The 23,411-nt window shown below is 47.3% G+C and overlaps 1 protein-coding gene across 1 annotated transcript in view; it reads left to right on the top strand.

Moving 5' to 3' along the window:
* Positions 1-5,138, top strand: part of LOC121724135 (transducin-like enhancer protein 3) — a 38,418-nt gene extending 33,280 nt beyond the window's left edge. The window contains 7 exon segments of the mRNA XM_042110495.1: positions 225-313; positions 1,190-1,439; positions 1,956-2,203; positions 2,772-2,919; positions 3,143-3,293; positions 3,999-4,075; positions 4,856-5,138. Of these exon segments, the coding sequence (XP_041966429.1) occupies positions 225-313; positions 1,190-1,439; positions 1,956-2,203; positions 2,772-2,919; positions 3,143-3,293; positions 3,999-4,075; positions 4,856-4,963 (1,071 nt within the window). The 3' untranslated portion in view covers positions 4,964-5,138.
* Positions 5,139-23,411: the final 18,273 nt, after the last annotated feature.

The raw sequence follows: 23,411 nt of genomic DNA, 5'->3' as shown, positions 1-23,411 counted from the left end.
TTTAAAGAGAGGAGGAAAAGTGGCTGTAATCATGTGCTGCCTTTTGATGTCTAATGACTGTAATTCCCTCTCTTTCTCTCCATCTCCCCCTCCCTTCCTCTCTCTGCCTCTTTCTCCTTCTCCCTTATTTACCACCCCCCCCCCCCCCCCCCCTCTCTCTCTCTCTCTCTCTCTCTCTCTCTCTCTCTCTCTCTCTCTCTCTCTCTCTCTCTCTCTCTCTCTCTCTCTCTCTCACTCAGCCGGGGTTTGACCACCCCCACATGAGGGCTCCAGGTCTACCAGCCAGTCTCACCGCCATCTCTGGAGGCAAGCCGTAAGTGTCGCACATTGATGACATCACACGCACCTTACACACACACACACATGCTCTCAGCACGCCTTGTCTCTGTGTGTATGTATGATGGAGCTTCTTAGCTCAAGCACCTTCACACTCACACACACACACTCACTGCTCTGCTGTGCTGTGCTCTCGTCTGCTCTGATAATAACTCATTTTCAGTGACTCATTCATAGGGCTTTAATTGAGTTAATTAGGGCACTCCACTTCCCTCCCTGCACTACAGGGGAACCGATGAGAGCCAGTTAGAAGGAGTACGCTCCCTCGCTCTCTCTCCCCCCTCCCTCCTTCTCCCTCTCTCTCTCCTCATTCACTCTCGTTCATCGCTCATTTCTCCTCTTTGACGCCTCTCTTCCGCTCTCACTGATTTTATTGACATATTTACCTCCTCATGTTCTCGTACACGCTGCTCACACACACACACACACACACACACACACACACACACACACACACACACACACACACACTCACACACACACTTACTCATGCTCTCCCCTCTCTCCTCATTAACACATTCACATCATTATGTTCCTTCACTCCTCCGCACGTCTCCTCCATGTCCCCTCTTTTTTTCCCCTTCTCTCTTTTTTTACACACATACACCTCATTCTCTTTCTTTCTTATACATGCATATATAAATGCCTCATTCTCTCTTTCTCTCTCCCTCTCCTGATTTCTATCTTTTTATTTATATTTTATGTTTTTATCTTGCTCATGAAGTGTAACAGATTGTTTTGGCAAAATATGAGCATGCGCAGGAGATTTTTGTATTGTTCACATTTTTATTCTCTCTCCCTCTCTCTCTCTCTCCCTCCCTCCCTCCCTCTCTCCCTCCCTCTCTCTCTCCAGAGCGTACTCCTTCCACGTCAGCGCTGACGGTCAGATGCAGCCCGTGCCCTTTCCGCCGGACGCGCTGATTGGCCCGGGCATCCCGCGGCACGCCCGGCAGATCAACACGCTGAACCACGGCGAGGTGGTGTGCGCCGTCACCATTAGCAACCCCACACGGCACGTCTACACCGGCGGCAAGGGCTGCGTCAAGATCTGGGACATCAGCCAGCCGGGCAGCAAGAGTCCCGTCTCCCAGCTCGACTGCCTGGTATGGACACACACACACACACACACACACACACACAGAGCCCCGTCTCCCAGCTCGACTGCCTGGTATGTACACACACACACAGCCCCGTCTGCCTTGGACTTCCTGTTGAGTGGCGTCCGTGCCCACTCTGGTGCCCACCTCTGATGCCCACCTCTGATGCTAGCTCGTGCCCACAGCACAGTCTCATGCCCAGGCCAAAGTCATGTGCCCACTATGTGATGCCCAGGCCATACTCATGCCCAGTCTGTGCCATGCTGTGTCCAGATTCCACAGTGTTTGCCCTGGAAGGGATGCGTACAAGACGCCTTGTGCGTTTGATGGAGGCATGTGTTGGGCCAGCTGGTGATTGTGCAACACAATTGAAAAGTGTTGTAGAGAGTGTCAGCATTTGAGTCGTTTGAGGAGAGTACATGTATGTTGCATGAATATTACGTGTTGATGAATTTAGTGGTGATTTAAAGATTAGGTCCAAGAGCTCTAAACTGGCTCTCTCTCCGTCTCCTCGCCCTGTAGAACCGTGACAACTACATCCGCTCGTGTAAGCTGCTTCCCGACGGGCGCACACTCATCGTGGGCGGGGAGGCCAGCACGCTGACCATCTGGGACCTGGCCTCGCAGACGCCGCGCATCAAGGCCGAGCTGACCAGCTCGGCGCCCGCCTGCTACGCCCTGGCCATCAGCCCCGACGCCAAGGTGTGCTTCTCTTGCTGCAGCGACGGAAACATCGCCGTCTGGGACCTGCACAACCAGACACTCGTCAGGTCAGATACACAACGACCCTCGTTTCACTAAACGCTCACCCAGTTACGGGAACTTTATTCTAGAATATGATTGTATATTTCTACTCATTTTCTTTAGGGATTAATGAAGTACTCTATTTTGTATGTTTCTACTCATTTTCGTTAGGGATTAATGAAGTACTATATTTTGTATATTTCCACTCATTTTCTTTAGGGATTAATGAAGTGCTATATTTTCTATATTTCTACTCATTTTCTTTAGGGATTAATAAAGTACTATATTTTCTATATTTCTACTCATTTTCTTTAGGGATTAATGAAGTACTCTATTCTATTTTGTATATTTCTCCTCATTTTCTTTAGGGATTAATGAAGTACTCTATTTTGTGTTCATGTTGTGGCTGTGCTATTGCACATGATGCTGCATTGCCATCTGTGGCTGCTGGTATACACTAGCGCAGATGTAATCTGTGGATGTGAACGACTGTATAGGTGCTCTAAGTAGCCCTGCTGTTTGCATAAGTCATGTGAGAAGTCATCATTGCGCCCACTGACCAAGCCTCTCCCGTTGCATTCTGGGTATGTGCAGGCAGTTCCAGGGTCACACGGACGGAGCTAGCTGCATCGACATCTCCCACGACGGCACCAAGCTGTGGACGGGCGGCCTGGACAACACAGTCCGCTCCTGGGACCTGAGAGAGGGACGGCAGCTGCAGCAGCACGACTTCACCTCTCAGGTACACACACACACACACTGTGACCTCTGAACTCTGACTTCACCTCTCAGGTACACACATACACACACACACTGTGACCTCTGAACTCTGACCTGCAGACCTTATTGCATAGACTTCATCAGACTTGTGTCTGTTGTATCTTTCTATTGAGGAAGAGCTGGGTTTGTAACTGTGTGTGTGTGTGTGTGTGTGTGTGTGTGTGTGTGTGTGTGTGTGTGTGTAGATCTTCTCCCTGGGCTACTGTCCGACGGGCGAGTGGTTGGCCGTGGGCATGGAGAGCAGTAACGTCGAGGTTCTCCACCACACCAAGCCCGACAAGTACCAGCTGCACCTCCACGAGAGCTGTGTGCTCTCGCTCAAGTTCGCCTACTGTGGTAAGCAGCCCTCTCCTTACCTCATATACACACACACACACACACACACTCTGTACCTCACACAACAGTGGAGTGCCTATTAGCCTTCTACTTGTATAGTGCACTTTCTAGCGAAATGGCCTCAGTGGTAAACCTCCATCCTTCAAACAGACACACACACACACACTAGCTTTAATTATTTGGCGCATGCACACTACACACACCACATCAACATCCATTTCAACCACTTGCTGCATTCTTTGATTTCTTTTCATCCTCCACTGTAACACAACGCAAACGCGTCTCATGTTTAACCTTGACCTCTAGCGTGTCCTCCACGACCCTGGAGTGTAGCGTATCCACCGCAGGGTGCAGAAGCACTATCCGTGCATGTTGAGAGTGTTTGCTTTCTTCCATTGTCTGGCTCAGTGAATCCTTTCCTCTTGTCCTTCAGACCGCCATCTATGTCCATGCTGTCTCCTCTCCTCATCTCTCCTCTCATCTCCTCTCATCTCTGCACATTCATTTCTCCCTCTCTTCTCCTTTCCCTCTTTTCTCTCTTTCTCTTTCTCTTTTTCTCTTTCTTTTCTTTCTGATCCTCTGTGCTTGTTTTGTCCTCTCCTCTCTTTCATCATTATCTGTGTATGTGTGTATGTGTGTGTGTGTGTGTGTGTGTGCCCTGTGCAAATGGATCCGTAATGATGTTTGATTTTCCCCCGCTAAAAGGAAAATGGTTCGTGAGCACGGGGAAGGACAATCTGCTCAATGCATGGAGGACTCCATACGGCGCCAGCATATTCCAGGTACTGGATCAATACACGGGGCACAGTGCAGGGGGACAGAGGAGGGAGGGAGGGCGTGTTGAAAGGAGGGTGTGGGATGGACAGTGAAGTAGAGAAAGAAAGATCGAAGGAGGGAGAGAGGAGGAGCAGAATACATGGAGGAAGGGAGTGAGTGAGTGAGTGAGAGAGAAAGAGGAATAGAAGGGAGGGAGAGAGAGATAGATAAGAGGGAAGGAGGGAGGGAGAGGAGGTAGATTGAGCACATGGGGGGGTGTGTGTGTGTGTGTGTGTCCTGCTGAGCTGCAGACAGTGCTGTAGCCAGTTGCTAAAGGGCAGAGTGACCGCAATCTGACAGCAGGGCCTTTATCAGCGGAAATGGAAATGGACCCGAGTGTCATATTAACAACACCGGCTGACCACTTAGTGCTGATGCAGCAGTGTGTTTCTGTGTGTGTGTATGGGTATGTTTTTTTTTTTTTTTTTTTTTTTTTTTTTTTTGTGTGTGTGGTTATAGGTCACTTAGCGGAACAGTAAGTAATTATACGGTAGAAATGAACTGGTGTATGGGAACATGATGACTAAATGGGTTGTGGTCAGTGTTGATGGTCATCAGGACTGTCTTGCGTATATTGGATGACCTTTTAGCTTGTAGTCTGCATAGTCAGATAGCGGCTAATGCTTTCAGGAAAATTCCATATCTGGAGCCCGAGTCCACACACACACACACACACACACACACACACACACAGTATTGGGGTTTGGGTGCTTCTAGTAAAGACTGTGTCTTTGTCTTCCCTGCAGTCAAAGGAGTCATCGTCGGTCCTGAGCTGCGATATCTCGGCAGACGATAAGTACATCGTCACGGGCTCAGGCGATAAGAAGGCCACTGTCTACGAGGTCATCTACTGACACGCTTCTGCAATAGCAGCAGCAGCGCTGGAACCGGCCCTGTGGGAGGACAGCAGGAGGGGGGGGCAGACACAGACACACACACCACACACACACCGTACATACACGCTTGATACTCTCTCTCAAACACACACACACACACATACATGTACATACACGCTTGATACTCTCTCTCAAACACACACACACATGTACATACACGCTTGAGACACTCTCTGAAACACACACACACACACACTTGACTTTTGCTCTTATATACACACACACAAACTCTCTCTTTCTTTCTTTCTTTCTTTCTTTCTTTCTTTCTTTCTTTCTTTCTTTCTCTTTTTTCATTTCTTTTTTTCTTTCACACACACACACACACACACACACACGCACACACACACACACACGCACACACGACGCCTCATCTGCCTGCTTGCCAGGACAGACAGACTAACTTAATGGCCTGAGGACTGCAGCTGAACTGGGTGGGTGTGGGCTGGTCTGAACCTGACTGAACCGGATCGCAGTCTGGGTGGATCAGCACCACGAATACCACCCTCCGCCCCCCCCATCCCACCTGCCTGTCCAGTACCCCTCCCTCCTCAGCACTAAGAGAGGATAGAGACTGTCTGGTGCCCATCCCCCCCCCCCCCCCCTGTATATCGGTCTATGTTGGAAAGTTGTTTCTTCTCTTTTATTATTATTTTGTCAGGTTTTTTTTGTGTGTTTTTTTTAAACACTGAGAATGTTTCTGTGTGCGGCTGTGACGTGAAGCAGTGCTTCGCTTCGCTCGCCGAGCCGCAGTTGCTGGCGCGGTGGAGGTTCTGTGAAAAATGTATATAATGGAGGACTAAAGGCCTTTATAGATTTCTATTTTGGTGTCCAGTTCCACTTGTGATGGTCCCCTTCTCCTTGACGCGTCGTCTCCCCTGGTCCCTGGGGTTTGGATATTAGATTAGGACCTCTCTTTTATCCCGAGGAAATTCTAATTCCTTTTTTTTTCCCTCTCTCTCTCTCCTCGTCCTCCTTCTGAGAAGTTCATTTTCTGCCCTGACCTTTCATGGAAATCTAATTTACCTCCTTTTTTGGTGTCCATTAAAAAACAATTTTGAGCTTCATCAAATTATGGAGATGTTTTGTACAAAAAAAAGAAAAAAGAAAAAAAATCTTGTGGATTTTATTCCTTCTGGTTTCTTCCTCCCACCCTCTCTCCCCCGCCATTTTGGTTGGCTGAGAGCAGCGGATTGTCTGGCCAATCAGGAGTGGACTCTGAAGAATGGGCCACTTCTCACGCAGAGCCTACAGCCAACAGGAAGAATAAGATATTTACAGATCCTCAGTCTCCTACACACACACACACACACACACACACACACACACACACACACACACACACACACACACACACACACACACACACACACACACACACTCACACTCAAATGAGATCCCTCTGCTGACTGTCTGCTGAACTTCCTGCCTTCCTGTCTCCGTCTGGGTCGGGTGGCGGGAAAGGAGGGGAGATGTGGGGGGGGGGGGGCAGAGAGTGTGATGACCGTGAAGAGGGAGGGGGTGATGGTGACGGACAGAAACCATCTTCCTATCGAGCCGAGGAGACTGGACGGATCCTGTTTGCGGGGACGAGAGACTCTTTGGTTGTGCAGTATCATGTTAAAGGGGAGAGGGGAGGGGGATTGGGGGGAACAGCATCTTGTCTTGTTAGTGGGTGACTTTAACTTTGGATTTTTAAGAAATTGGTTGATGTTTTCCTTACCGTCAGTCACAGTGACCAGTGACGGACATTGGGGTGTTTGTGAGCAATCGTCTTTTGTAACACACCGAGCAAAGTGGAATATCATGACCCGACTCAGCGCGGCGTTGTCCCCCCTCACAACAGCTCAAGCCAAACACAAACACGTCTCTGTGGCCTGTGCTCTGGTTCTCCATGGTTCTTTACGGTTCTTGTATGGTTCTCCCTGATGGTGATGTTCCGTACTGTCCAACCTCAGACAAAACCCACCAACACCCACCCCTGCCCACTTTGCAAAAGAGCTGGATGAAACAAAGTCACTTCTCAAACATGCACCAAAGTATGTAGCAAACTGTGTTGTCACTGAAGCTAATGTACAGTTGTTGATAATTCAATAAACTGTTTTTGTATAAAATGACAACAGTTTTCTGTATGTGTTTTTGTGTGTTTGTATATGTATCTGTATACTGTATGTGTGTGTATGGAAAAAATTAAAACCACTGCACATTTTGCTGATGTCATCCTACGGTTGCGGAGTGACATTTAAATGAGTATATATTCATATAAGTAAGTATATATACTTTTTTGATCCTGTGAGGGATCCTCTGCATTTGATCCTGTGAATCTCTGCATTTATCCCAATCCGTGAATTAGTGAAACACACTCAGCACACAGTGAGGTGAAGCACACACTAATCCCGGCGCAGTGAGCTGCCTGCAACAACAGCGCACTCGGCGAGCAGTGAGGGGTTGCTTGCTTGCCCAAGGGCACTTCAGCCGTGCTTACTGGTCGGGGTTCGAACCGGCAACCCTCCGGTAACAAGTCCGAAGTTCTAACCAGTAGGCCACGGCTGCCCCCTTGATGGTCATATTCAACATTGCAGTAATCTCTTAACCGTCAACTCATTTGAATGTCTTAATTTTTTTCCAGTGCTGTGTGTGTATAATATATATGTGTGTGTGTGTCTCCTGTAAGACACACACACACCTTACATGTTTTGTTTCAGCAATGCTGTAAGGACCATATACAAGATACAAGGATACAAGGAAGTTTATTGTCACATGCATATAGTTACTGGAAGTAAGAAATGCAGTGAAATTATGTCTGGTGTCAGCCTATTTGTGCATTAATAGGGGGGGGGGAGGGGGGAGGGGGTAAAAAGTGCAGTATAAGAGGGGTTTAGTAGATTAAGTGGCAAGGGCTGCATAAAAAAGGTGGGGGAGGATTGGGATTGGGTGGGGGGCACCAACAAGGAGCACCCAAGAGCAACAGGGGCAAGGAAAAACTCCCTTACCAAGGAAGAAACCTTGGGCAGATCCACGGCTCAAGGGGCTAACCCAACTGCCAGGGGTCTTGGTGTGTGTGTGTTGGGGGGATGACAGGGGAGATGGGATAGTGTGCTGTGTATGTGGGGAGAGGGCAGTGTGCAATATGTGTGTTGGAGAAGCTTCCTCATGAGACAATGTGCTGTGTATTTGGGGGGGGGGGGGGGGCAGTGTACTGTAAGTATGTTGGGGATGTGTGTTGGAGAAGCTTCCTGATGAAATAATGTGCTGTGGGGTGGGTGGGGGGGGGGGGGGGGGCAGTGTACTGTAAGTATGTTGGGGATGTGTGTTGGAGAAGCTTCCTGATGAAATAATGTGGGGTGGGGGGGGGGGGGGGGGTGCAGGGACTTACTATTGCAAGCAGAGTACTGTATGTAATGTATGTGAGTGAAGATGTGTGTGTGGGCGGGAGGGGAGTGGAGCAGTGACTGTGTGTGTGTGTGTGTGTGGGTAGGTGGGGGCAGTGTGCTGTAAGTATGTAGAGGATGTGTGTTGGAGAAGATCCTGAAGACAATGTGCTGTGTATGGGGGGGGGGGGGGGGGGCAGTGTATGTAGAGGAGGCTTACTGTAGCAAGCAGTGTGCTGTATGTATGTGAAGTGATGACAGTGATGATGTAAGTGTGTGTGTTGGGGGGGGGGGGGGGGTCAGGGACTTACTATTGCAAGCAGAGTACTGTATGTAATGTATGTGAGTGATGACAGTGAAGATGTGTGTGTGGGTGGGAGGGGAGTGGAGCAGTGACTGTGTGTGTGTGGGGGTAGGTGGGGGCAGTGTGCTGTAAGTATGTAGAGGATGTGTGTTGGAGAAGATCCTGAAGACAATATTGATATTATAAGACCATATTGTTTATTTCTCACTTTCTTAATTAGAATATGTCCAGAGAACAGGAGATATGTACACAGGAGGGCATTTAAAGGATGCCAGTCCAATTCCAGTCTGAAGATACCATTAGATTTGTTGTTTTAGCAGTTTTTAATGACCAAGCCCTCAAGGGAGAAGCTCTTGATGGAGCTGTCGATCCCCGCCCAGGCTACTGATGGGCGTGCCTGACCTTCCAGAAGCTGTTGGTAGATAAAGGGGGGTCTGGAGATCAGCTGCTGACTTGACCGTGGCTCACTCTAAAACTGGCGCTGCGGTGTTCTGAGCTTTTTGGCAGGGAACAAAGTGAAGGAGCCATCTGAACAGTACAGTACATCTCCGGTGACCCTCTTCATTGTATTTCCAGGTGGTAATACAGTGTCAGCTTGCCTCATCAAGGTTCTTTGAATAGAAACCTTTGGCCATGCATTTTCCACTTTACATGAGCAATGAACTCTTCCAGCTGTAGGTTTTCAATGAGATCTTCGATCTGTCAAAGTGTCGTCATCTCCTTCCCACTTCTGATACCAATGTGTCAGAACCAGAACCAACCAGCTTCAGCTTCCCCCTTGCGAGATTGGTCATTAAAACACTGCAGAAACAATCAAATGGATGCAAAAGGCTAGAACCTGAACCAGAAATGCACATGTCTTGTTCTTTATATTATCTTCTGGTTGAATTCTAATGAAGACAATGAGAAATAAATGTATATGGTCATCATAACGTTGCTAAAACAACTAATTTAATGGGTGCTCTTTTGCACAGTACATATATATATGTGGCTGGGGGGGGGGGGGGGGGGGGGGTAGCTCTGTATGTGTATCAGTGGCAGAGGGGTTTTTGAAAAGCAGGTTGAGCTGAATGGCTCTGTGCAGAGTGGACTTGAAGGACCCTCTCAGTGGGCCGATGATGGCCGGCCAGCTTGTCAAAGCGCTGAGCAATCCCGCTGAGGAGCTGGGCTTTTTGGGTGGCAGGAGATGAATGCCACTCATTCATTTCACTTTTTGTTGTTCTCTCTCTTTCATTCTGGTTCTTGCTCCCTCTTTCCTGCTTTGCTTCCTCTCTTTCTCTCCTCTCCCTCCCCCTATTCTATCTTTTCACACCCCACTCTCTCACACTCCCCCTCTCTCTCTCTCTCTCTCTCTCTCCTCCTCTCCTCCAGTCATTTTGAGATGATGTGAGGGTCTTGTGATGTGAGAGGTTGTTGGGGGGAGAGGGGAAAGGAGGGGTACTGACACAGGCGGTCATTCTGCCATGTTGCAGTGCCGGCCAAGAATGAAAGAGCGACCGGATGCTCTCTGAAGTGACACAGTCACCCTAGTGTCCCCCTTAACTACCCCCCCCCCCTCCCCCCGCACTCCCACCTGCCCCAATCTTGAGGTTCGCCCACCCATTCTTTATCCCCCTCCCACACACCCCCCTCCCTCGCTTTTACCTCTGTGCTCTTGTGGAGGGGGCAATTGCGGAGTGCATTTGCCAGAGGAAGGAAGGGAGGAGGGACGAGCCCCCCACACTCAGTTGAGAGTTGAGAGCTTTCAGCTTCCTCACTGCAGTCCTCACCCACCATCACACGCAGGAGATGGACGTGCGCTGATGAAAGGCCTACACACACACCACTCCATGCCGCCTTTCAGTGCTGAATGCCAAGCACTGTGTGTGTGTGTGTGTGTGTGTGTGTGTGTGTGTCTCTGTTTGTGTGTGTGCGTGTATGGCATTGGTTATTTTTTTTTGTGTTCTGAGGGCAACCTTCAGCCAACTCCACTTCTCTGACTGTGCCATATCGAATATAGTCTGTTGTGAATCTCAGCAATTTGGCAGCCTGTTAATGCCTCTCAGGAACCCATTGGCTTCAGTCTAGTGTTGGTCTCAATCCACTGGATCCATTTGTTCTAGGTGATCCAGACCAGTAGACTTTTTGGTTTGCGTCTTCTGAAGCAAATTTGTGTGGCTATATTTGTATGTGTGTGTGTGTGTGTGTGTGTGTGTGTGTGTGTATGCTCCTCTGGGTTTGGCTCAGCTCTGAAACCAACATGGTGTGTGTGTGGATGTGTGTGTCGCTCTGGCTGGTCTGGTATAATCTGGCACTGGATATGAGAGTGCCCAGGGCAGGCCCTTGATTAGGCTGTTTGATCTGGGTAATAACGTCTACACACACACACACACACACACACACACACACACACACACACACCAGCCCCCCCCCCGCCCTCCTCCAGGACTTGGGCCCCCAGAACAGTCCTTTAATCCACCCAGTGGATGCTGGGAAGGAACTGCTTCTCACAAAGGCCACCCGAGTAAACCCACTCTGCAGACAAGAGGGCAAGAAGAGAGGAGGAGAGAGGCAGAGGAACAAAGGAGAAGAAAACAGAGAGAGAGAGAAAAAGGAGTTTAGAAAAGACTACATGACAGGAAAGAAAAGGTGGTGAAAGCTGTGAGGGAAGAGAAATGATAGAGACAAGCTGAACAGAAGAAAAAAGGCTGGAAGTAGCGAGTGAATAGAAAGGTAGGGAAAAGCGAGTGAATAAAAAGGTAGGAAAAAGTGAGTGAATGAAATGATAGAAAGGAGCGCAGGAGAAGAAAAGGAGGTGTAGAGAGGGTGCATGGGAGAGGAAGAGCCAGTCGGCGGTTGATAGTAGTTGAGAGCTGAGGTTGCCACAGCAACAGACCCAGTCCCTTTCTCTGCATTCACAGTCTGCCCCCCCCCAGACACACTTCTTTTCCTGTTTTTCATCCCCCCCTTCTCTTTCAATCACCCTTCTCTGTCAGTCACCCACTCCCATACACTTTCATCTTTATTCTCTCTTGCCCTCTATTTCTGCTACAGTCTCTTCTCTCTGTTTCTGGAGCTCTTTGCTACCTTCTATTTTTTCCTCCTCATGGCTCTCTCTCTGTTTCTCTCTCTCTCTGTTTCGCTCTCTGTTTCTCTCTATTTCTATTTCTCCCTCTTTCTATCTCCCTCTCACTGATTATCTCTTTCTTTCTCTTGCCTCTCTATTTTTCTCTGCTCCTTCCTTCCCCTCCTTTCCCTCCCTCTCTCCCTCCCTCTCCCTCTATCGGCCCATAGATAAGTGTGAGGACAGGTTCTGTGTTTGCTTGTCGCAGTGAGGCCCTCCAGTCTGTGAGCGATGAACGGCTTTGACCCCCGATAAGCTTAACTCTCTGTCTCCACAGCACACACACACACACACACACATACACATACACACACACTCCACCACCCCTCCGCCGCAGCAGTAGCCCCGGCCGTCCGATAAGCAGCAGAGCAGTCGGCTCTCGCCTCTCTCCGACTCGGATAACGGGCGACTACACGCTCCGTACTCATTTGGATTATGCCGGATTGGATTGGATTACCACCTCAGCGCGCTGCATGCTGATGTCTTCAGCAGGGGTGGAAAGGACAAGGAGGAGGAGGAGGAAGGAGGGGGGGGCCTGCATGGTTAGTGAGGGAACAGAGAGTATGTTTCCTTTCATGTTGTCCCTTTTGTGTTCTTCCTCTCTTTCTCTCTGTCTCTCTCTCTCTCTCTCTGTTGTAGAGGTCACAGGGTAAGGATCATGTAATTGGGGGGGGGGGGGGGTGCTATTTCTGTTCCCCGTGATAAACTTTTAACCCTCCGGTCATCAATTGGATGGAAATGAAGTAAACATCACTGTTGCCTCTAGCCTAATTCACTGAATGTCTAGCTTCAAAACACACACACACACACAGCACACACAGATGGTTTGCATTCCAGTGTGTTTTTTTCTTAAACACACACAACAGCACTGGTGGCCTGTGACTGGTCATATGACATCCATCTGATAACATGTGGCTAATTTCCACTGATTGGAGTCACACACACACACAGAGACACACACACACACAGACACAAGCACACGCACACACACAGCGTCAACAACGTGGTCTCTTTAGGACACTCCGTCAAGCATTCACTTTGTGCTCCTTCCAAGTATGCGTGGGATTCCAGGCAGTAATTAGATATTGTGGTGATTGGATTTGTGTGATGCACTGGTTCCTCGGCAGAAAGGTATTACCAGCGCTGGCTCGTTCTCTTTGATCATCAAGACAAGCACACAAGCTTTTCATGGAGTGCATTAAGCTAACATGATAATTACATTTTCACACAAACCGCGTCACTTTACGGCACAGCTGGGGGTGAGAAATGAACGAGACCATTTAAGGCAGTGAAAAAAAAAAATAAGTGGAAGGAAAAGTAGCATTTTAAAAAACAAAACAAAACAACAAAAATAGAGCGTTTCTATTTTGATTTGGCTCGTCTGCAGACTGCCACTCCCCAGCGTCGGAGCATCAGCAGGGAGCTCGTGCTATTTCCTGCGCAGGAACATAGCCAGCCCATTAGAAAGCTTAGTGTAGATTTACAGTTATGCATTCAAACAAAGTGCAGCACAGAAACTGTAAACATTCATTAAAATGTTTATTGGGGATCACACACCCTCTTACTATGTTGCTCAGCTAGTTGAGCTACATACGAGCTACACATCAGGAACATGTATTAGCTGAAGAAGGACACTGTGTGGGAATGGCATCTGTGGTACTTGCTGATTCTGAGCCAGAGCTGGGCCGCATGTGTACCAGATGCATGTCTGTGCTGCTGTCTGGGCTGTTTGCCACAGTTAGCATTGAGGCTTGTGTCTGCATCTCCTAAACCTCAACCCCTCACTAAGGGCTTAGTGAGGCTTTTCAAGCAGCATTAACTTTTGTGTGTGTGTGAGTGCGCCTGTGCGTGTGTGTTTGTGCGTGCGTGTTTTACTTCCACACATAAAGCAAAATGCTATAATAAACCTTACATGCCACACCTCTGTACCATCTGTGCCATTTGATATGAGTGATGTCTATAATGCAGCCCATCCCTTCCCCTTTCCTCTTCAGGTGTTCCTTCCTTTATTCACTTCTATTCACAAGACCAGACGAGAGCAGGTCAGGCCCAGACGAGAGCTATGTCCGCTCCAGACTGAGTCACTACATGGGGGGTTAATGGTAAGTGAAGCCATCAGGAGAAAATGGCCGCCACAATGCTTCATTGTGAAGTAATGCTCCACATTTACGCAGGTCCCCACATTTAGCACCGAGGTCACCAACTCACAACCTGTGCCCATATGGAAGTGCTTAACTGAGCAAGGGCCGGCCTCTTAATAATAAGCTTAATTTCACTAATAATTAGCCTTAATGGGCCTCTAAGAGGGGTCAGGGCAAGCCTGAACTGCAGCCAATTTAGGATAATGATGTCCTCCTCTAGTTCTCCACTCAAATCAAATCAGGTCTGGACACAAGGAGCAAACACGAGCGGCTAATTGCAATCAGCCAGCGTGATCAGCTATCTTTCACTGACAGGAGGCGACCTGGCTTGCTTTGTATTGCTTCTCATTCACAGTGCTGAAGAGAGCGTATGCACGCTTGCGTGCGCCACACCACATACACACACACCACATACACACACAAATAATGGCAGACCCTGACCACAAGGACGGACATTTTTCCATCCCTGAAGGCAGGGACGGTTCTAGGGGCGGGGCCACAGGGGCCCTGCCCCCACCTGAAATCTCATTGGCCCCTAAATGGCCCCTGTACCGTTAATCATCAATAAGTGTCAAACTTGTTGAGAGCGATGATCAGAGATGCAACTCCATTCCCAAACAATTGGTGGCAGTAATGCACCTTTTGAAGCTTGAAAGCTAAAGCACACAGCGAACTGCTTAGGTCTGTGCACGAAAGAAAGAATACATTTGGCTAACCAGAAAAGTATCAGCTAACGTGAAGAACCGATCAATGGCGTTTTATCCTCAGAAGTTTCTTGGTGTGTCACAAATCTCTATGTTGGTTATCATTAATATGTGAAAAGGACGTTTATTTGTTGCTGTTAGGTTTGTCAATTATGAAGCAGCAGCATGCTGCTAACGTTAACTTAGTCAGTGAACTGTTACTTAACGTTAGGTTACTTGAGTTCAGGTTTGAATTCATTGTTAGCATGCTGATAGATTTTATGCATGGAAAGGTAATGTATGAAGTGTTTGAAATGGTGTTATATGAAATGTCACTGCAGAGAAATGGACATCCTGTTTGTTTGGGGTCCAACATTAATAGTATTACATGCGCCAGTGCGCCTTACCAAATGTAAAGAAAGTTCGCTTGAGGAACAAGTTTAGCAGCTGCTAGTATTAACCTTAAATCTCATGAGAATGCAGGCCTAATTGAGGTGTAACGTTAGCTAACACTACCGGTACGTTTTTGTAGAGTTAATGTGAGATATCATTGCAAAGTTATTAACCACTATTCTGAGTTTATTTGATTCATGGGCTTCGCATGAATTCTGTCTGAAAGTGTTAGGACAAGGAGAGTTTCATTGAGATAAATTGGTTACATTTTCTATCCTATTCACTCAAGCTTTATATGATTTTTTTATAATAATAACTGGTTTTACAGTTGCTAGACGACATGCTGAATACAAGTATGGATTTTGTGACACGCATTAGTGTTTCACCTTCAGAACCACCAGTCACCAAGCATAGCTGCTCCTAATGGTACGATGCTATTTCCTATTGCCACTACAGTGAGCATATTTTGTCATTCATTTTAGAAACGCCATGTTGACAGTGCTGTTTAGACTCTATGGGCTAAGCCCCGAATATTTTCAACTGCTGGCACCGCCCCTGCTTCTAGCCATCATTAAGCTCACGTCATGTTTGCTTGTCAAGTGCTTACCAGAAATTAACATTGCATGACACTTCTCTGACTTCTCTGCAATCCACGACAGGTTCTCTTCGAGTTGTTTGGTTTTTCAATATTTATTTTATCTAATCAAATGGCAAACATCCTGACTTACATCCTCATATGCACATCTCATTTCCAAATAATAGCCTATAGACACGGACACAAGTTACTCACCTTCTTAAAGTGAAAGGCCCCTAGACTTACACACCACTTATATAATGTAATCATGACATTAAAGGTAGGTGTTAAAAGGTAAAAAAGTTGACAGTGGGTTATGAAAGTTAATAACAATTAAGTTACTCAAACTTGTTTCATGTTCTTCTCTCCAGACATTTCCCATTATAGAGCAGATGGTTCTGTGCAAACTCTCTTAAAGGTATTCCGCAAGATACAACATGGAAATAGGAAGAGGCCACTCATTGAATTCTGATACAAAGACTTGTCCAGACCAAATGGTTGGAGTATTCCATCTTTAGTGTTTTGCTACCCCTTCCGTAATTTTTTCGCTTCCAAATGACCCATCGTCTGTCTTCAAATCAGAATTCAGGCTTTTCTAACTGGAAGCAAGACGGTGGCATCAAAGACCATTCCAAATCAGACCATTGTAAAAATATTTGTTGAAAAAAAAACATTTGTGTAAATATGATATAGTTGTTGCTCACGTGCTATGTGTGTGTGTGTTTGTTTGTTTACATGTATGCAAACTGGCAGTGAAAGTGGTTTCTCTTATCAATAAAAGGGGAAAGAGTTGAAGTAAAACTTGTCCAATTGAACAAAAATGAATGTGATTGAACAAATATGATGTATGATTTCTGTTTAAAATATCAATGCATTTCCACTGAAGTGTCTATTATATTTTAGTTTTATATATTGTGTTTTCAATGCACATTATAAATAAATGGGACATTTGTTAAGATTTATAGTTTTTTAGTTTTTTAGCAAACGTATTTGAACAAGGTGAGACTGGTGAAATATATGCACCTTACTGCTGTGGTGTAGTCTAGTTAGCTGTAGTGTGTATACTGTGATCAACCCCAAATGTCAATATCTATCCTTGCCTGTTTTAAGTGGGTATACTGAGATGGTGATGCTTTTTAAGTGGGTATACTGCATAGTCCTGCATATCACGTACTGTAGACTACGCCACTGCCATACTGAACAAGGGATTTTCTGTCTATGGATGTTGACCGGTTCTTGGCCCCTCAGTGTATGATGTGGCCCCTTTGTGGCCCCGTCTCAGAAAAATCCTAGAACCGCCACTGCCTGAAGGTGTGTGTGTGCGTGTGCGCGTGCGTGCGTGCGTGTGCGTGTGTGTGTGTGTGTGTGGTGGGGGAAGGGGGTGCTGCTAGTAGACTGTAGGCTTTGGTGGCTTAGTAAGAGATGCCTATCCACTAGGAAGCACATTTTCCTCTCCAAACTCTCAGTGGACTTACATCAGAGTGGACTGATAAGAGGGTGATGACAAGCCAGAGTGTTTTCTGTCATACACGCACACACACAGAGAGAGAGTGAGAGAGTTACAAAGTAAACACCTGCTTTTTAAGGTCCGCAGGAAAGTAACTCACACACACACACACACACAGACACACACTCACTCACACACACACATTCCCTTTTGATTTCACAGGCAAATGTCTGTGGTTCATGCTTTGTGTAAATTTGACCATGTAGGCAAATGTGTCATTGTGGCTATATGCTTTCCTGATGTCTTGCCCTCTGGAGTCCGACTTCATGAATGTGGCATGGATTGGCATGCCGTGACGTGGTCCAGTGTGTGTTCGTGTGTGTGTGTGTGCCGCTGGACAATTAATCACACGCATGTCCCTGAGCTAAAGAAATATTTACATTGGAGATGATGACAGTGACTATGATGATGAAAACCTGATGTGATCTTTGTTGTTGTTTTGTATCGCTGTGTTGTTTGGTAGAGACATGTGTGTCCCTGTGCTCAGATTAGGCAAATTACTCATATGGCTTAACATCCTCATTTGCCTGAAACACAGGTAACACCATTCAAGTGAAGAGAGTGAAGTGTCACACACACACACACATTCACACACACACACACACACTCACTCACGCACACAGACACACATACACGCACACGCACACACACACACACACACACACACACACACACACACACACACACACACACACACACACACATTCACACACACACACACCACACACACACACATACACACACACACACATTCACACACACACGGCTGATGGTACACAGCCAAACTGTTTCTTTACACCCCCATTCAACAAACATTATAGAGTCTATACAGCGCCATGGTCTTATCCTTAAGTGTCAATAATCAGGTTGAGTTATCCTCATGTTTACACACACACACGCACACGCACACACACACACACACACACACACACACACACACACACACACACACACACACACACACACACACACACACACACACACTCACGCTGTGTAAATACACACTGTCACAACAGGCCTCATCTCCCCTTCCCTCAGGATAGCTGAGAGATGGACCATGCAGTGCACCATCTCAGGCCACACTCACACACGCACACACACACACACACACACAAACACACACACACACACAAACACACACACACACACACACACACACACACACACACACACACACACACAGCCACACACACACTACATTGCATTGCAACCAACAAAGTTGCTAACTTTGCTAACTTAGTTAGCAACTATGATATTGGGAAAGGCTCCCCAGCTCAGTGGAACTTCCAGAGGAATTTTGGAGGAATTCCCGTCCTGTTTTTGGTGGTCATCGCAGAGTGTGTGGACATAGATGGATGATGGTGAGGCCTTCAACTCAGCCCTAAGAGTAATGACTAATGGAATACATGTGGCCATCAAACAGTGTTTGGGTGGTTGTTTTGTTGGAGCGACACACAGTGGAGTCTCTGTGCTGTGTGTGGTGGGGGTCTACTCTGCAGTACAACTGACCGCAGTCCCTCTGGGCAAATGGATGACGCATTCTTTGTCTGCAGGACAAGACCTTCAAGATGCGATCTGATGACTCACAGATACCCCAACACCCCGGCACACACACACACACACACACACACACACACACACATATAGAGACACACTCCTGCACCCTGCTCTTTAGCCTCAAAAGTAGTGTGTTGTGTGTTGGTGAGTCTTGTGTTTCGTGTTATTGAGATTGAAGCCAGATTGTTACCATATCATGCTCCATTGGTGAGTGCTGGTGCTTGATCTACCTATTTTTGTCCCATACATGTCCATGCGTTCAGCTATGTCTCTCCTCCTCTACATCTCTTACTTCCTCTCTTCCCCTACCTCTCTCCATCTCTCTCCCTTCTCATCCACCCCACGTACCATTTCCCTCTCACTCTTTATCTCTCTTTTCCTCTCATTTTATATATTCCCCCACTTCTCCATCTCTCTCTTTTCATCTCCCTGTCCTTATCTCCTCCCCTCTCGATTTTGCTCTCCCTAGATATTTGACCCCCTCCCTCCCTCCATCCCTCTCTCCTACCTCTCCATTTCTCTCTCTTTCATCCATCCCTCTCTTTTTTGTTTACCCCTCTTTCTTTCCCTCCATGCCCTCCTCATCCCTCCTTCCCTCCAGCCCTCCCTCTCTCTCGGTTGATTGTTCTCTCACTTTCTTGCACACACGCCCTCTCCCCCCACAGTGCAATCAGGCGGTTCCATAGTTTGATGTATTCCTGAATCAGGCTGCTTTATCTGCTTAATGGCTATGCCTTGAGCCTTGGGCCCTTTTTGATGTGTCTCATGATGTGTGTGTGTGTGTGTGTGTGTATGTGTGTGAGAGAGAGAGAGAGAGAGAGCGTGTTTGTGTGTGCATATTGTGTGTAGATGTGCAATTATGTGTATGTTTCTGTGTCTGTGCTTATTTATGTGTGTGTGTATGTGAGAGACAGAGAGAGAGAGAGTGAGTGTGAGTGTAAGTGTGTGTGTGAGAGAGTGAGTGTGAGTGTGTGTGTATGTGTGCATTGTACTATTGTGTATTGTAAATGTGTGACCGGGACAGTGAGCTGGAGGGGTTGGGTGTTGAATGGCCACTGTGATGCCCAGATTACTCTGTCAAAACAATCCTCCCTGTTTAGCCTGTGCCCTCTTGTCATTAGTTAAGGGCCCAATGAGGGAGTATGTGTGTGCATGCATACATGCCTGTGTGTGTGTCTGTGTGTGTTTGTGTTTGTATGTGTGTGTGTGTGTGTGTGTGTGTGTGTGTGTGTGTGTGTGTGTGTGTGTGTGTGTGTGTGTGTGTGTGTGGTGTCTCTCTCTCTCTCTCTCTCTCTCTCTCTCTCTGTGTCTCTCTGGTTCTGTGTGTGGTGGTCTCTTTCTCTCTCTCACTCACTCTCTCTCTCAGTTGTTCCCATATCAACTGACACACACCATTCAGGTGACCGGCTGAACGCGTCTTTTAGGCTGTCATCTCATTTCCTCCAACATGGACGCTCTGCTCACCACAAAGCCTCACACAAGCGCACGCACACACACACACACACACACACACACACACACACACACACACACACACACACACACACACTATACACTCTCACACAAAGCCCACAAAGTATTAGAGTGACCACACACACAGACAGACACTCAGACACACACATGTACGCACAAGGCTCAGACACACACACACGTACGCACATGGCTGGGTTTTTTTCCTCCTGGGAGGGTGACATTCCTCACGTCATGTGGCCAATCAAAAATGCTAGGCCACATGCATGGCTAATTTGCATGCTAACACAACAGTAATTCAGCTCAGAAGCTCTGGTATTCATTTCGACTCGATGGCTGTTTCACACACGGTGCCAAACGGCTGCAAATAGCAACGAGATCGTCAGAATGACTGATCCTCAGCAGTGCCAGGACAAAGAAATGCAACATGTTTTTATTTTCTTTTTTCTTTTTAATTGAATTTTATTTGTAAAGACTCAGAGCAGCACAGAAGTGGGCATATAATGGGGCTCTCCATAACTTCATGGCAATGGCATTAATTCAAGTTATGAAAAGGTTTTAAAGCCTCGTTTTTTTGAGCAAGTATCTAGACTACCATGCTGGAGTCAATGGAAGCCTGAAGGCAGACTAACTCAGCCGTCAGTCATCGCTGTCAAAACAAACTGTGTTTGAACATCTCTGGCTCATCTGTCCCTCTGGCATGTCCTTCACACACACACACACACGCACACACACACAGTGCCATTTGTTCTGGATGTTTCTAAAGAGCAACGGAGAGGAGTAGGTGTGGAATGATTGCCCTTGAGAGTGCCCCCCTCCATCCAGAACCCCCCAGGCATTGGATGGTTGAATGACTGTTAGTGCTCTATAAGTGGTGGGCAGGACCATTTAATGCCACAGAGCAGTGTGTGTGTGTGTGTGTGTGCGTGCGTGCGTGATGTGTGTAATTTGTGCGGGCATTCACAGAGAGAGGGACAAGGTTGCCCACCTGATCACCGTTTTTGCAGTCAGGGCTTTCATTCTGTTCACACACATGTATACACACACACACACAAATGTGCCTGCACACACTTACACAGTCGCTTAGACACACAACCCACACACTGATACACACAAAAACACACACACATTTGCACACACACAAAGACACATGTACAACAGGCCCATCATCGGAGAAAATGTGGTTTTGAATGGCCACCCAAACCACTCATGTTTGTCATTTCAAAAACCATCAGAAGCTGCATCAGGTCATATATTAGGGATAGGCTTTGGATATGTAAGTCCAATAACACATGTTCTTTATATTAGTGCCGTTTGAAAAAAATATCAAAGGTGAGCAAGTGCACTCCGTATCTTTGTTATGAATCAATACACACATACATACACAAAGAAAGAAATAAGAAAAGAAAAAAAAAGAAATTATGTTACCATGTGAATTAAGACATATTACTAGAGCTTCATACAGCACAGACATATGATCAAATGCATACATGCATATATGCAAAGGCAATAGACATCTCATTGCTGGTTAATGCCCTGGTGAGATGGCCAGAAATATGGGGGCTGTCTGAGCCTGTAATCTCTGTGACTGATGGAGAAATAAGTAAATGAATTCAAACTGAATAAACGAGTGCATAACCTGCGCCATGGCAGTGTCCCCTTGGATCCCCTGACACATCTGTCTCACCCAGAACCCTATCGCTCCACACACACACACACACACACACACACACACACACATACACACACCCCTGAGTGAGTCAGACAATGGCCCTGCCAGAGCAGATTGGGGGGGGGCACAGAAGCAATCTCTCAAATGGATCTCCCTTTCCAAAATATATTATGACATAATCATGTTTTCCCCTGAAAGCCTCAGGGAAGCCTGCCTGTCAGACTGCAGCCTCCTTCCCCGCTTGGCAACCTCCAACATGAGAGAGAGAGAGAGAGAGAGAGAGAGAGAGAGAGATGGAAAAGAGGGAGGGGGGATACAAACAACAGGGAGGAAAAAAGGAGAGAAAAGGAGAGGGGGAGAGAGAGAGAGAGAGAGAGCGCAAGAGAGAGAGAGTGTTGCTCGTGTCCTAATGTAACCCAGAGGTCTCTGAGATCTTAGACAGTTCTGCCTCTCTGTTCCCTGTCTGGAGATTAAAGTCAATGGGGAGATGGGGGGAGGGGGGGTCGAGTGTGTGTGGGGGTGTGGAGGGGGGTGTGGGGGTGTTACAGGGGGCTGGATAATTGCCCCCCATGTCTCCAGCAGACAAAAGTCAACGCTCCAATAATTCCCCTCAGTGAGTCCTCAGAAGAGGCTCAAGGATCCTTCAAGACAGCAGCAAATTGCAGAGCCCAGTCTAACAAACTACCAATCTGTAGATATTATGAGCCAACGGTCCAATTCACAGCCATAATGACAGCCTTCACCACTAGAATAGAGTGCTGCACACAAATTGACCTTCCTTTACCTCTTTGTCTCTTGCTCTCTCTTCTTTTTCACTACCTCTATATACCTCAGATGGAGAGATTGTGACCCTTGCGCCTGGCCATTTCATTTCTTCTTTCTTTCTTTATTTCCCTCTCTGTCTGCACGTTTGGTACTTGGATGTATTCATGTGTCATTTAGGTTTGCGTGATCGCTGGCCGGGTGGAGAGGCTGCTGCGGCAGCTGGCTGCTCGGGTGATTGCCACCTTCCTCCTGAGGGCCACTTGATCGGTGTCTGTCAGAGGAGAGAAGCTGCCAACAGGTAATGAGTTACCACACAGGCCTAGTGTTTGGGGCGTCTCCAAATTAACCCAGGCGTTCGCATTCTCACACACACACACACACACACACACACACACTTATTGCTTTTCCCCCTCTCTTCTCTCATTTCCCTTGCTCCATTCCCCTCACCCTCCTCCAATGTTTTTTTTTTCATCTGTTGTTCACTCTCCTTTTTTTCTCACTCTGCCTCCCTCCATTCCTCCCTCTCTGCCTCTCTGCCTCCCTCCATTCCTCCCTCTCTGCCTCCCTCCATTCCTCCCTCTCTGCCTCCCTCCATTCCTCCCTCTCTCCCTCCCTCTACCTGTTTCACGCCTCATTGCTCCCGAGCAGTGGCAGCAGTAACAGCAGTGTGTAGTGTGTGTGTTTGTGTGTGTAGTATGCAGTGTGTGTGTGTGTGTGTGTAAGTGTGTGTGGTGTGTGTGTGTGTGTCTGTGCACGTGTGTAGTATGCAGTGTGTGTCTGTGTGTGTGTGTGTGTGTGTGTGTGTGTCTGTGTGTGTGTGTGTGTGTGTGTGTGTGTGTGTGTGTGTGTGTGTGGTGTGGTGTGTGTGT

The sequence above is a fragment of the Alosa sapidissima genome, chromosome 11 (genome assembly GCF_018492685.1).
Source record: "Alosa sapidissima isolate fAloSap1 chromosome 11, fAloSap1.pri, whole genome shotgun sequence".
In the NCBI taxonomy this organism is placed as follows: Eukaryota; Metazoa; Chordata; class Actinopteri; order Clupeiformes; family Clupeidae; genus Alosa; species Alosa sapidissima.
This window is presented reverse-complemented; position numbering and strand designations above follow the sequence as displayed.